The 12571-nt window shown below is 43.4% G+C and overlaps 1 protein-coding gene across 1 annotated transcript; it reads left to right on the top strand.

Moving 5' to 3' along the window:
* Positions 1–1902: 1902 nt before the first annotated feature.
* LOC130254971 (translation initiation factor IF-2-like) lies at positions 1903–9537 on the top strand. Its single transcript, XM_056495146.1, has 3 exons — positions 1903–1935; positions 7524–8037; positions 8419–9537. The coding sequence occupies exons 1-3, from the start codon at positions 1903–1905 to the stop codon at positions 8697–8699; spliced, it is 828 nt and encodes a 275-aa protein (XP_056351121.1). The 3' UTR covers positions 8700–9537.
* Positions 9538–12571: the final 3034 nt, after the last annotated feature.

Genomic DNA, 12571 nt, shown 5'->3' with positions numbered 1-12571 from the left:
GTTATTGAGCTGTGCTGTGTACCATGAAGTGCCTGGAGTTTTTATTCATCTCCAGCATGGGACAGTGTTTGATGCTGAAGAAAGAGAATAAGGAATGTGGCAAATGCACAAGTGATTTCCCAGCAATTACACACAGCTCAGCAACGTTCTAAAGACAGAGGTATTGTACTTTTGTTGGTACAGTAGGGATTTGGTAAGAAATTAATTACAATAATGTGGTCTGTAATCACTTAATCTGATTTTGCAGAAGTATAATTGTCACGAAATTGTTTTGCAGTGTGTTGGAATGGCCATACTCAAATTTTAGTACAACTACATAACAGATACGTGGTAGAAGTCTCTGAGTCACATCTCAATCTTGACTCTCCCTTTCTGCATATGTATAATGAAGTGCACAACAATGCTTTCTTAGAACATGCAATGCACTAATAATCTAATATCCATGTGCATAGCTTCTCATAATTTTTATTATACCTCATTTTAATTACACTTAATACAGATACTTCTTGTCAGAACTTCACTGGTTTTGTTCTCACAAAGTGTTACAGGCATTAATTTTCAACCAGTACTGCAAGAGTACTTTAATTTGAAATTAACTGTTTCAATCATTAATTCAGATGCTACTGGCTTTTACCAAGTCCTGTGTTAGTTTCTGTTATGGATTAATTACTGTTTACTGTGTAAACTTAAGTAAATGGTTTGGGGTTTGAGTATTAGTGTACTATGTTGCAATGCATCTACTGAAGACAAATGTTGAGCTTTTGTGTGTTCATGTAACTAGATTATTGTATTATAAAGAGTTTACATACTGGAAGTTGAACAGTTACTTTGGTGTGTGCTCTTCTCTACCTTCCTGCCAATATTTTTTGCTTGTTTCTTTTATGCTTGAAGACCTGTGAGGCAAAACCAGGCTGATCTCTTGTTGAATCTCCAGGATTCTTGTGTCAAATTGATGGGCACCACAGAAGTGTCAGGAATGTTTCTGGATCTGGAATTAAATTATTCCTTTCTCTGAAATCTGTAGAAGCCCATGGTGATAAAAATCTGCCTGCTTGCAATTTATGTCTATTCAGTTTGCAGTCCCCTGGGATATAATTGCAGTGGTGCCTTCTGCTCAGTCTTCAGTTGTAGACAAGGCTAGAATTGTTAATTCATACTATAAAATATAAAATGAAGTTTTTCTAGGTTTTTTTTTGCACTTTGCTTTGTTTTCAAGTACTTCCAGCTTTCATAATGGGGCACCATCTTTTGTGTGTAAATTGTGGATTTGGCATTGCTTCTGCCTATAAGGAGTTGCTTCCACCTGCAGCTTTTGTGTTGGGTCACATTTTTCCAATCTTTATGTAAATCAGGTTCATCTTGAGATGCATTTTACAGTTTTTCTGGTATGTACATTAGTAGTGAGCCACGGTAGCTTACATGAGAACATATATGTGGCTGAGAACCACATCTGGAAGTGTAATCCACTCATTTGTGCATAACTTCTACACAGGAATATTGTGGTAGTTTTTTCTGGATTTCTCTTGCATTGGCTTTGTGTGTGAAGCTGCAAAGAAGCAACACCAGAGGGCAGCAGAGGCCTTTAAAAATGGGAAAAAGTTTTGGGTTTGTCTAACAACGGATTTACCAAAAAAAAGAAAAAAGATGTGGTTATTTGTTTATGACCCTTAGCTCACTCTGAACAGATCTGAGGAGGTCAGCAATAGGGTACAATTCTTTTCCTAATTCCAAAGGTTTTTTAAAAATCAGAATGGAAGAGTACCTCAAAAACTTGTTTCTATGCTGGGTTTCATGATATAATTTATTAGGTAGTCTTAATGTATTGAGGACTAGACAGCCCTTCTCTCTTCCTTCCCCCTAACCCTGCAAGGATGGATTTCAGAGGTGTCTGTTAGCCAAGCTATGTTGGATGCTATGTTAAGCTATGTTCACCAGGTATGTCTGGTGCATGTCCCCATAATTTCTTACTTTGAAATGACAAGTGTTGCTGTTTTTTATTTATGGGTACAGGATGAGGGTATGAAATTATAAATTCAGTGGTGTGTGGGGAATGTATGCCAGTAACTGCTGAAGTGACTTCTCCTTACTATCTGTCTTGCTTAGCCTTGCAATTCAAAAAGCTTTACAGTTTGTCTGTGGCAGAAATTTATTTCTAAACCACATTTTATTACTATGCACCATATATATAAGAAGCATATATACAGCTCCATAAGAATTATATTCTAATCACATCTGGATGGTGAATTACTGCTGAAATTAGTGTTCTGCCCAGCACCAGAAATTCACGTACCTAATCACAGAAATAGTATTATTTGCATGGTATGTGATTAAGAGTGTTAATGAGCAGGAAATGAAAACACTGAAGTTTTCTAAAAGGAAAAACTGAGGGGTTCAAAATACCCTCACTTCTTCTGTCTGTGTGAGGGATTTTTTAGCAAATGCATATGATTTTTTAAAAGGTGAATATTATTTTCTCTCTCCCTTTTATCCCTAAACTTAATGTGAGGCTTTTTTTTTTTTTTTTTTTTTTTTTTCCTTGAACTAATGAGACTTAGATTTATTTTGCCTGAATTTTGTATTTAAGTGTTGGAACCATTGCCCATAATGGGCATTGTTTGCTAAAAAGCTGCACTGGCTGATGCAAAGTTGCAACACAGATAAATAATGAAATGCCTTTGGTTTTAAACATGGTCTTGAGTCTGAGAGTTAAGTGACAGGATTTCTTCTTACCATCTCCTGTCTTGTTTTGGGGAGAAATAGACTGCATTAGCCTGAGATCCATCCAGCCCCTCATCTATCTCTGGGAATAGGAGGAACAGTCACTGCAGAAGGTGCAAGAATTCCCTAACCAAGTATTCATGATCAGTAAACAGTATTCAGGAGGTAAAATCCAAGACACTGTATTTTACCTCCAATGTTAATGACTAGTCTGAATTGTGAAGAACTTGCTATTTCAGTGTACAGTATGATATTAATTTGGAGGTCCATAAAGGTCTAAAATTATTTTTGAATCTTAATAGATTCATAGTTTCACTTATTTATATGTGTAATGTGAAAAGAATTTTCTTTCACTGCAGTTTTGAATTTCCTGCCATTTTTAAATTGAAATTCATTTGATCTGGTGTTATGAGAAAGGGAGAACAGTGCCTCCTGAATATTCAGTATGTTCTGTCTTTGAATCACATCCCCTCTTACTCATCTATTTTATGGTAGCAATTTACTGTCTTTAATATTGCAGAGCCTTAATTATGCCTGCTGTCCTCCAAATCTCCTTTTATTTTGCATTGTACTTTGTCATCTGCACTTCTCTCGTTCTCCTTTTCCTGTATTGTGTATTTAGCTGTAAGCTGCTCAAGGTACTGTTACAATGGAAGCCCCTAAAATGGTGATTAAAACAATAGCAGGTGAAATATGGCCAAGGTTCTTCCAAGGAGGTCCCATAGAAATGCTTAGTATTATTAATCTTCATCTAGTCTGGACAGGATGTAAATAGCATTTGTCAATAGTATGAGGAAAAACTGTAGGAAAGCTCTGTAAGGGGAACATATGGCTGAGTTCAGCACAATAGCTGTGCTTATGGGGAAGATGATGTATGGGGTTTGTTACACAGAACCACACTGCCTGTTTTCATGCCTTCGCCACATCTGCATGTCGGTTTCATGCAATCTGATTGCAGTGGGGAGAGCCAAAGCTGAGTATTGGCTGCTAAGAGGTAGGCTTGGAAAATGCCATTCCTCTTCTGCATGTTTGGGTATGGGATAAATTACTTTCTACACATTCCTTAATGGTCCAAGTCACAAACGTGAAAGTGAAGCAAACTGGCAAGATCCTTTTTCCAAATGTTGATCAGAAGAGAGAAAGCTTGATTTTTTTTCTCCCTTTTCCAAAGCAGGGGAAGAACATGGTGAGCCCTGTTGCAGTGCCACATGACCTCTGGAGAAGCATTACTTGTCCCTGAGCTTCACTTTTTTGTAGTAGTACATATCCTGCCTCGAATAAGCATTAAATTGGCTGGGATACAAAGAAAGGACCAATGTACTTTCTGCTCTTTTTTCATTTGGATACTAAATGACAATGACTTGCAGTGCTATAAGCTTTAATCAAGTGTGACACCTGAATGAAGTGCATTGGATTTCTCTACAGCCAGTTCACCCATACCCAGGTGGGTAGTTTTACCTAGACAAATCACCTCAAAAAGTCAGTTTGGTGTATTTGCCAATCTTTAGTTTGGAGGCTCAGAAAGGAGAAAATACCTCTGAAAGCATCTACAGAGGATAGTGTTTCTGAGGCCTGAGTTAAGCTTTATTTCTTCAAAAGCTTATCTGCTCTGAGACAGATTCAAAGCTGTATCCAATCTTGTCAGTCTTCAAAGGCACCCTCACATGACTGCTGCAGAGTTGCTGAAGTCTGCTGGGGTGTGTTGTCATATGCCTGTTTGTCACACACCACGCCAGATTAAACCTGCTGTGTGTAGGGCTGGCTACAGCCACTGTCTGCTGCATCCACAGCGTCCCAGGCTCTAAACACTGCACTGGGAGAGGGGCCACAGTTTGCTCTGCAGGCAGGAATGCTCTTTTCTTCTGCTGTTTCCCGTGGAGACTTTAATGCCTCATGCCACTGTCCCAGAGATGGGTTTCAAATCATCATAGTGATTTTCAAAGGCCAGGTCCCAGTAAGATGTATTTACTATAGTATTGATTTATATCCCACACCTGAGACTGAAGGAAAGTTTGATGAGTTCCAGGCACTTTGAAAAAACATCTGTTAAGATGTCTCCAAATCGCCACCTTGGTGCTCTGGCAGTGTTTTTGTTAAAGGTGATTTAGCCTTAGAAATCTGGTGCGTTTCTGATAAAAGCTGATTCCTTAATCAGTAAGGAAGGAAGTAAATTTTATTTGTATTTCCCTTTATCTTTCTACTTGAATTCCCATCAGTTCTGTTCACCTTCCCTAATGACTCCACTTTTCCCTTCTCCTACCAGACTCTGTTTTATTCACCTAGCACAGGCAGAAACCAGCAGAACAACAGCACAGGAAGGAATGAACTCTCGGCTCACCTTCAGTAAAACATAAGGTCATCAGAGAACTTTTGAAGAAATAGCACTTTATTTTGGCCAGTCATGCATACAAGAGAGTGAACAGATGGGAGAACACACAGCTCAGGATGTGCAAGTTGAAGGAACTATAGGAACTGAGCTCGCTTGGAGAAAAACTATACCCAAAACACAGTGGAATTACAAAGTAATCCCTGACATATTGTGGGGTTGCTATGGAAACATGCAGGTGCTCAGACCAACACTGTAGACTAAAAAGATCCTTTATTATTATCTGGGGAAAATTATTTATATTTTTCCACATAACTACTGTATGTATTGTAATAATTAAGGACCAAAAAAGGACACAGTTATACAACAGTTGTTACTATTCAGGGTTTCTGCCCCACACCACTTTCCAGGTCTTTGTGCTAAAAGGAGTGAAAGTATTTCTAAAAATCATGGACTTATAATCATATGCTAGACCTGCGCTGCTTCTAGAGAGGATTGGAGTCTCCTGGGTATAGAGGTAATTTTGTTTTGTCTTTTTAAATAAATTCAATAAAACTGTGTTTATTGTTGATGGCAAGTAAGGCCACGTGTGTGCTCACAGTCCAGACCTTGTGTGCAGGGCATTGGGGCAGTTCTCTCTGCAGCTCAATCAGTTCTTCAGCTAAGTGTGACGTGCATTTCTAGACACACATTCCCAAACTATGCTTTTCCTGTACTCTGAGCCAGAGCTATTCAATTAGCAAAATGTTCCGTTCCCATAATTTTTTAAAACCTTGTATCTTCTACTCAGGTTTCGAACAGCAACACTAGCTGGAAGCATTTAATATTTCCATTTGCTAATAGCCTTTAGCTTAAGTTTATTCAATCTTAGCTATTTTTTAAATTATCTGCAACTTTGAGGGGGGAACATTTGCTACAGCTTAGGTTTGCATTTTCTACTGAGGGCTGTCAGGGATTCAGGATGTTCCACACAGTGCTTGCCCTTCAGTATTGAGCCTTTAGTCTCAGCTCTGCAGTCTTGTATTCAGGAGGCTGTTGCTGAGACTTTAAGCCAAGAACAACAATGTGCTAAAATACAAGACAAGCTTTCTGGGGAAACAGAGACCATGGAATAATAATTGTAAAACACAGGAAAGCTTAGATCTGCAAAGTGGTTTATTGCGGCTTCTTTAATTTCAGCCCTACTTCTTAGTTATTCTAGTTTTCCTGGAAAACCTCTGCTCTGTGTGACTATTTTTCTGTATAATATCTACTTCTATTCCAGTTGTGTCTACAGGCCCTTTTCCTAGTCTGGCACACAGCACTGAGTGGTGACCTACGCTGTTCGCAAACTGGAATACAATCCTAACCCGAAAAATAATTTTAAAAACCCAGACAAACCACACAACAAACTGGATTGAGAGCATGAAGGAAGGAAAGAGCCTCTCTTGAGAAATGCCAGTGGCCTCAAGGTAGGACAGCAGTACTGGTTCTCTTTACAAACCTACACTGCCTATCAAGAAGACAATGGTTATCATCACATACATGTTTCCATATCCTATTTTATAAAGGGATGCAATCTAAGTCTGTTAATTTCGATCTACATAGGTCTAATTTGGAGTTCTACACACACTCTGCTCTTCCCAGGAGGACACACCATACACCCTGGTGGTGTTCTCCCACCTTCACTACATGGGGAGCAGGGTACTCACGCTGCAGTGTAATGACGCTATTTTAGCCCAGCTTCTCTGTGCTGTGCAAACCTGATGTAACATGTCATTTTTCTGTAGGGGGTGGTCTCTGCATGGAAAGGGGTTACCTTACTCATTTTATGCTTTTTGCACTGTTCTTGATGGGTCAATGTAATCTCTCTGGAGCCCTGTAAATTATTGTGAAGAAGTGCAGACTCAGAAGATGAAAATTTCAACTTTGGTTAAGTGAATGAATTTTTCTGTCAAGTCAGGAGGTTTCCTTGTTTTCTGTTTTATTCTCTGAATGATATCTGCTTTCTTGTCCGTGCTGGACTGACAGAAACTGTTCAGTGAAGCTGCCTATTTTCCTGTCCTTTTTCACTTATTCCCAAGTGGGATAGACATCATGTCTTAACACAGAAAACCTCCCTTGACTTATTCTCATAAAACTCACTTTACTTTATCTCCCTGCAAAATTCACCTCAGTTGTATAATTCACTTATTCCAGCATATCTCAGGAGACAGATATCTTCGGGAAGAAAAGATTAAGTATCCTGCCTGCATAACAAAAGTGTAAAATACCAACAGAGTATGGCACCCAGATACGTATGGGGCAAACTCGAAGCTTTTTGTTCACGTTTTTTTTGCTGATAAATCAATACGCGCAGATAAGCGATGAATACAAAACGCTTTACGGCGATGGCTATAAGCCATCTTCAGGCTTTCAGCATACATACGTTTTTTAAAAGTTAAATGGCACGCTATGAAGTTAAGATGTTTTATTCTCCGTACTGAAGCGCGGGCGATAGCGGCAGCAGCGCTCCCGGCTGCGGGAGGCAGGGCTGCGGGCCGGGCTCGGGACAGCCGGACCCCGCTGGCTCCGCCGCCCGGTGCCCGGTGCCCGGTGCCGCCCCCGCGCAGGTGCCGGGCGGCGCTCCGGCTGCAGCTGCAGCGCCGCGGGGCGGCTCCAGCGGGGGCGGCTCCAGCGGGGGCAGCACCAGCGGGAGGCGATCGGGCGCCGGGACAGCCGCGTCCCGCTGCGCAGCGGCCGCCTCGGCTCGCCGGCCCGTGCGGCTCCGGGCCATGGCGGCGGGGGCGGGCCGGGGCGGGGCGGCGCGCTGACAGGCAGCCCGGCCCGGGGAGCCGCGGTAAACAGGAGCCGGGGGAGCGCTGGGGGAGAGAGAGAGAGAGAGAGAGAGAGACCGGCCTCGCAGGAGCCTCCCAGCCCCGCGGCCCGCCGCCTCCCGGCCCCGGGCATGGGCAGCAGCAGCCGCCGCAGCCGGAGGAGGAGCCGGCCCGGGCCCTGTGCGGGGCACCACCGAGGTAGGCTCGGCCGCCGCCCTGGCCGCGGGCAGCCGCCGCTTCCTCCGCGGGGCCGGGCCGGGTCCGGCGCTGCTCCGGCGCCCCGAGGCCCGGCCGGTGCGGGGCCGCCTGCCCCAGGCTCGCTGCTCCGGGCTCGCCCGGCCCGGCCCGGCCGGCAGCAGCTCGCCCCGCCGGCTCCGGCAGGTGAGGCGCTCCGGGGCGAGCAGCCGGCGGCCCGGCCCGGCCCGGCTCGGCTCCCCGGGCCCCGTGCAGGGGTAGCGGGGCACCCTGGCCGCGGGGGCGGGCGCTCCGTGCGGGGCTGCTCCTCTGCCGGAGCTGGGGAAGCGGCACCTAATTCCCTGGTAAGAGGCTTTCCCACCTCCGCCGCCTTTGTCTGCACAGCCTCAGCTGCTGCTGCTGGCGCCGGGAGCATTGGTGCTGGTGCGGGAAGCCGGGAGCCGATCAGCTGTGGGAAAGGGGCCGTGTTTGCACCAGGTGTCCCGTTAGGAGGAGAACGCGAATTCGCGTTCCGTGAGCGACGTGGGACAGAGATACGCCAGGGAGAACAGCGTGCAAGGTGTGCTGGCCACAGCGTGCTCGTAAGGAATCGTGAAGTTTCACGCAGACTAATAAATAGTCAGAATTCCTTCGTGCTTCCTGGAGCTAGTTGGCAGGCAGAGTAATGCTCGAGTTGTTCCAAACTGTAACACTTTAACTTCTCCTCATTTCAGTACGCTAAAAGTGCAAGCAAGGCGAGAATTGCAGTGTGCCAGTGCCAGCTCAGTTGTCCCAAACTGCAGTGCAGGGGGCATGCGGCTCGGCTCTGCAGCTGGCACAGGACTGGTCTATTTCCGAGCGTCGCGAACCTGTGAAATAACCCAGCAGCACAAACGTGGAAGGGACTATCTGGCTAGAGCTTGAGCGGAGGTGGGAAGAGATACTGGAAGGAAGATGGGGGTGGGAGAGAGCCGGTCTGACAGTAACGCTTCAGTGAAGCAGCGGCAATCTTTATGAATTTGTGCTGCTAAAATTGGTTTGGAGTAGTGTCAGATGAGGCTGAGATTGATCTAGCAATAGTCCTAGTCAAACATTTTAAGTGAAAAATTTTCTTTGAAAAACTTTATTTATTGGACCTAAGATACTTTGTTTGAGATCTGTCAACATTGATCAGTTACTACTGATGCAGAGTTCTGCTAAGCCTGCCGGAGGACCAGGATTGCTGGAAACATCAGTGTTCCTGTCTCAAGGGTATGCCCTATTACCCGCAATAATACCTGCTGGGGGTGTTAGCAGCTTCTGAGCTGCAGCCCAAACTGTTTGGTGCCAGACTCTCCTCGGAGCAACCTTGTAGCTGCTCGGAGAAAGTGAGACTTGATTCCACTGCAGTTGCTGAAAATGGTAGGACTGCTGAAGTCTGAACAACTGGCCTTTTGCTGGGAACTTCGTGTGATCATGATTTACATGATTAAGAAATGAACAATTCACTGAATATTTGTTGTTACGGTGTTGGAGTTTTTGTTGATGTTGTTGTTGTTGGTGGTTTTTGTTTTTTTTTTTTAACTTGGCTTTCAGCTAGCCCTAGCCAGCAGTTCTGCTTGTGGAGATAAACTAGTTAAAAAGAAGCGATTTTCTGTTTTGGGGTGTCACATAAGCTGCATGCTTTCCATGCCTCAGTGTATGGATATGGGGCTAGAATTGTTAGGAGATATTCAGGTGAGGTCTAGTGCTGGAAATGCACCTGTTCCCAGGCTGCTTTTGTGCAGTCTTAACTGTTACATGGATACATTAATTCAGCTGGATGAACTTTCTATATTTTCAGGATGAGTTTGTTTGGGTTTTTTTATTTAAACTTACGTTATTTTCAATCCAGCATTTTGGACAAGGAACTCTCCCATGTTCAAGGCTGAAAGGACTTCCCAGCTGCTGAGGCTGTCAGTGGTACTTCAGGCAATGTACCAAAGTGTCTGACAATTATTTCCTCACTGTTCTTCCAAACACTGACGTTAGTGGGGAAGGCGGGGTACTGCAGGAATGTGACAGCTTCCAGTAATAATGCTGCTCAAGGAAGGAGTTGAACGTGGTTGTTACAAGCCCTGAATTGATCCTGCTTAGTAAGAAAAAGCAGTCTTCTGCTATGGGTCTTTTCTGCCATGTACCTCAGTCAGCACTAGTGGGGCTGATAGCTAGTTTCAGAAAATGTGAATAATAGAGTGTGCATGGCTATCTGCCAGGAAAAAATGAAAACAGGAATGAAGTCTCTTCTTTGTTTTTCTAATTGTTTTTTATTTTGTTTTGTTCTTGTTCTGCTCCTTCCACCCTTCCCCAAAAATATAAGGAACTCATGATCCTGTAGAAGTGTTTAACTAGCATTCTTTAAGAGCCTGTAGATGGACCATAAGAATTAACAGGCATTGGAAGAAGGAACTTGCAGGAACCCTGAACAGCCTTGTGCTTAGAGTGTGTCTGTGTGTGGCAGATAGATAGTGAATAGCAAAGCTGTAAAAGGCTATAAGGAAAGAAAAACTTGAAGTCTGGAAAAACTTCCCTTTCAGGGCATAAGGTATTAGAGGGGAAATCTTCCTGGGGGACAAGTTACCATTTACTGCTCATGCCAGTTCTTTCCTGGGAGCATCTAGTGCTAGCTGCTGCAGGGACTGTGTGACCCATGTAAATTGCACATCTATTTCACTGTACTAATTTCCATAGTGAGACAGAACTCATGCAGGGTTTGCTGGGACTTCTGTTTTGCTGACTTGTGGATTGACTGCAGAGATCTGATGGCAGCTTGATGTAGCATAGCAGAGCTGGCATTACACTTGCTGGGTGGGCTTTGTTCACTGTGAATTTTCACAGCTCCACATTGTTATGCTCTTGACTGAGATAGGGTCAGTTTTACTAGTTCTGTTTGGATTTTTCTGAAAACTTCTCAAAAGAACTCATAGTTTCTAAACCAGATTATTTTTCACTGCTTCCCACAATGTTTTTGTGGGATTTTATCATGGTATCCACATTCATGTGAAGCATTGAAAAACCAAATAATGGATTACGTAGTGTTTATTGATTCTGTGGCAGGTAAATGGACAAGAGCCCTTGGAAGCCTGTCTTTTTGCCATTAAAGGTATGCTTTAAGAGCTTTGTTACTCTTAAATGTAACTCATCACCAGACAGCCAGACAGTTCACCAACAGCATGAGATATCAACCATCAGCAGTTTCTAGTGGTTGCAGTTTCTTTTCCCCAGGGACTGAGAAGGAAGGCTGGCCTTTATTATATGTCCCACTGGTTATCACGTTTGGACTGATCTAGGTCAAAGGTGTTTGTAAATGAATGTTAAAATTCTGTCTTTTAAAGTGAGTGACACCCGAGCTCACATTTGGTACCTGCAGGCAAGTGGGGGAGGCGTAGTAGCAAATCATGAATTTGACCTGGCAGAATGTTGGTTGAACTCAACTGAAAACAGTGTTGGAAGTTTTAGATGAAATGCACATGAATTACCTATGTGTAATACGTGTATATGTAATGGGTGGAAAATAGTAAAAGGTTCTAGAAAGTGTGGCTGAGATTTTCCATAGTTATATGAAATAAAGGTAGTAGATGAGCTCCTTATCCCTGGAGACTCATTTAAGGATCCCAGCTGTATACCTTGCAAAATATGGAACGAAAAGTTATATGGAATGTAAGTATTGTATATTTGAGTGTAGGTAAATCGTGTGTATGAGTTGGATATGCCTCGATGTCTGGCCTTCAGATTTTCTGTGTCCTTCAAAGGGCATCAGGGCAGAGTACGTTACCAGTCCATTTTGCAGGTGAGACTGCAGATGAACAACAGCACCAGAGTTTCTCCTTGGGAGAACAGGCATTGGACTTAAGAACTTCATTTAACAGGTCACTGCTATTGAGTTTGTCTCCCAGTTTGGTCATGGCTTCAGTAAGATCATGTGTTTATGCACCATCCAGGATAAGAGGTTCATTACAAGGAATAAAAATGTTGTCAGCTGTTCTTTCTTGATCTGGTAGCTTGATTTCTGTCATGTCCTTGACACAGGATGAGAAACTTCTCCCTTTGAATCAAAGGGTCAGTTGGATAATAGGGGAGGGAAAGAAAGGTAAACCAAAAAAGAGAATAGGGTTCAAGTTTGCACATAAGGTTGCTAATTTTTTTAAAAAGTATACTAATCCTTTTTGCCTCTCTTCCTTTCAAATGTGTTTATTTTTAAAAAGCTTTTTGGTTCCTCTTTAAATGTGTGTACTGAGCTTGCAAGGAAGACTATCTGTAGGGGAAAAAAAGCCCAATGCTTCTGAATAAATAGCTAGGCTTCCCCTGGGTCTGATCTGCTGATTCTAATGACCAGAATGATTTGTCACTCAGACTTACTTACTACTAATAACTCTGTGCCATTGTGCAGCTTGAGGAAGGGAGTTGTGCTTCTGCTCTTGTTGCTAGAGTTGAGTTTGAAGTTCTGCTTTCTCATTACACAAGAATTTCCATGGGCACACCACACATGTAGGGGTCCACACATTGCCATGACTCCTAGGACTGAAACTAGAAACTAGCT

This window comes from Oenanthe melanoleuca, chromosome 6, assembly GCF_029582105.1.
Source record: "Oenanthe melanoleuca isolate GR-GAL-2019-014 chromosome 6, OMel1.0, whole genome shotgun sequence".
Classification (NCBI taxonomy): Eukaryota; Metazoa; Chordata; class Aves; order Passeriformes; family Muscicapidae; genus Oenanthe; species Oenanthe melanoleuca.
This window is presented reverse-complemented; position numbering and strand designations above follow the sequence as displayed.

Coding starts and splice junctions, on each gene's coding strand:
- LOC130254971 (XM_056495146.1), top strand. CDS start 1,903: ATGTTGGATGCTATGTTAAGCTATGTTCACCAG. Junction 1,936..7,523: donor TGTTAAGCTATGTTCACCAG/GTATGTCTGGTG, acceptor CGCGGGCGATAG/CGGCAGCAGCGCTCCCGGCT. Junction 8,038..8,418: donor CTGTGCGGGGCACCACCGAG/GTAGGCTCGGCC, acceptor TTGTCTGCACAG/CCTCAGCTGCTGCTGCTGGC.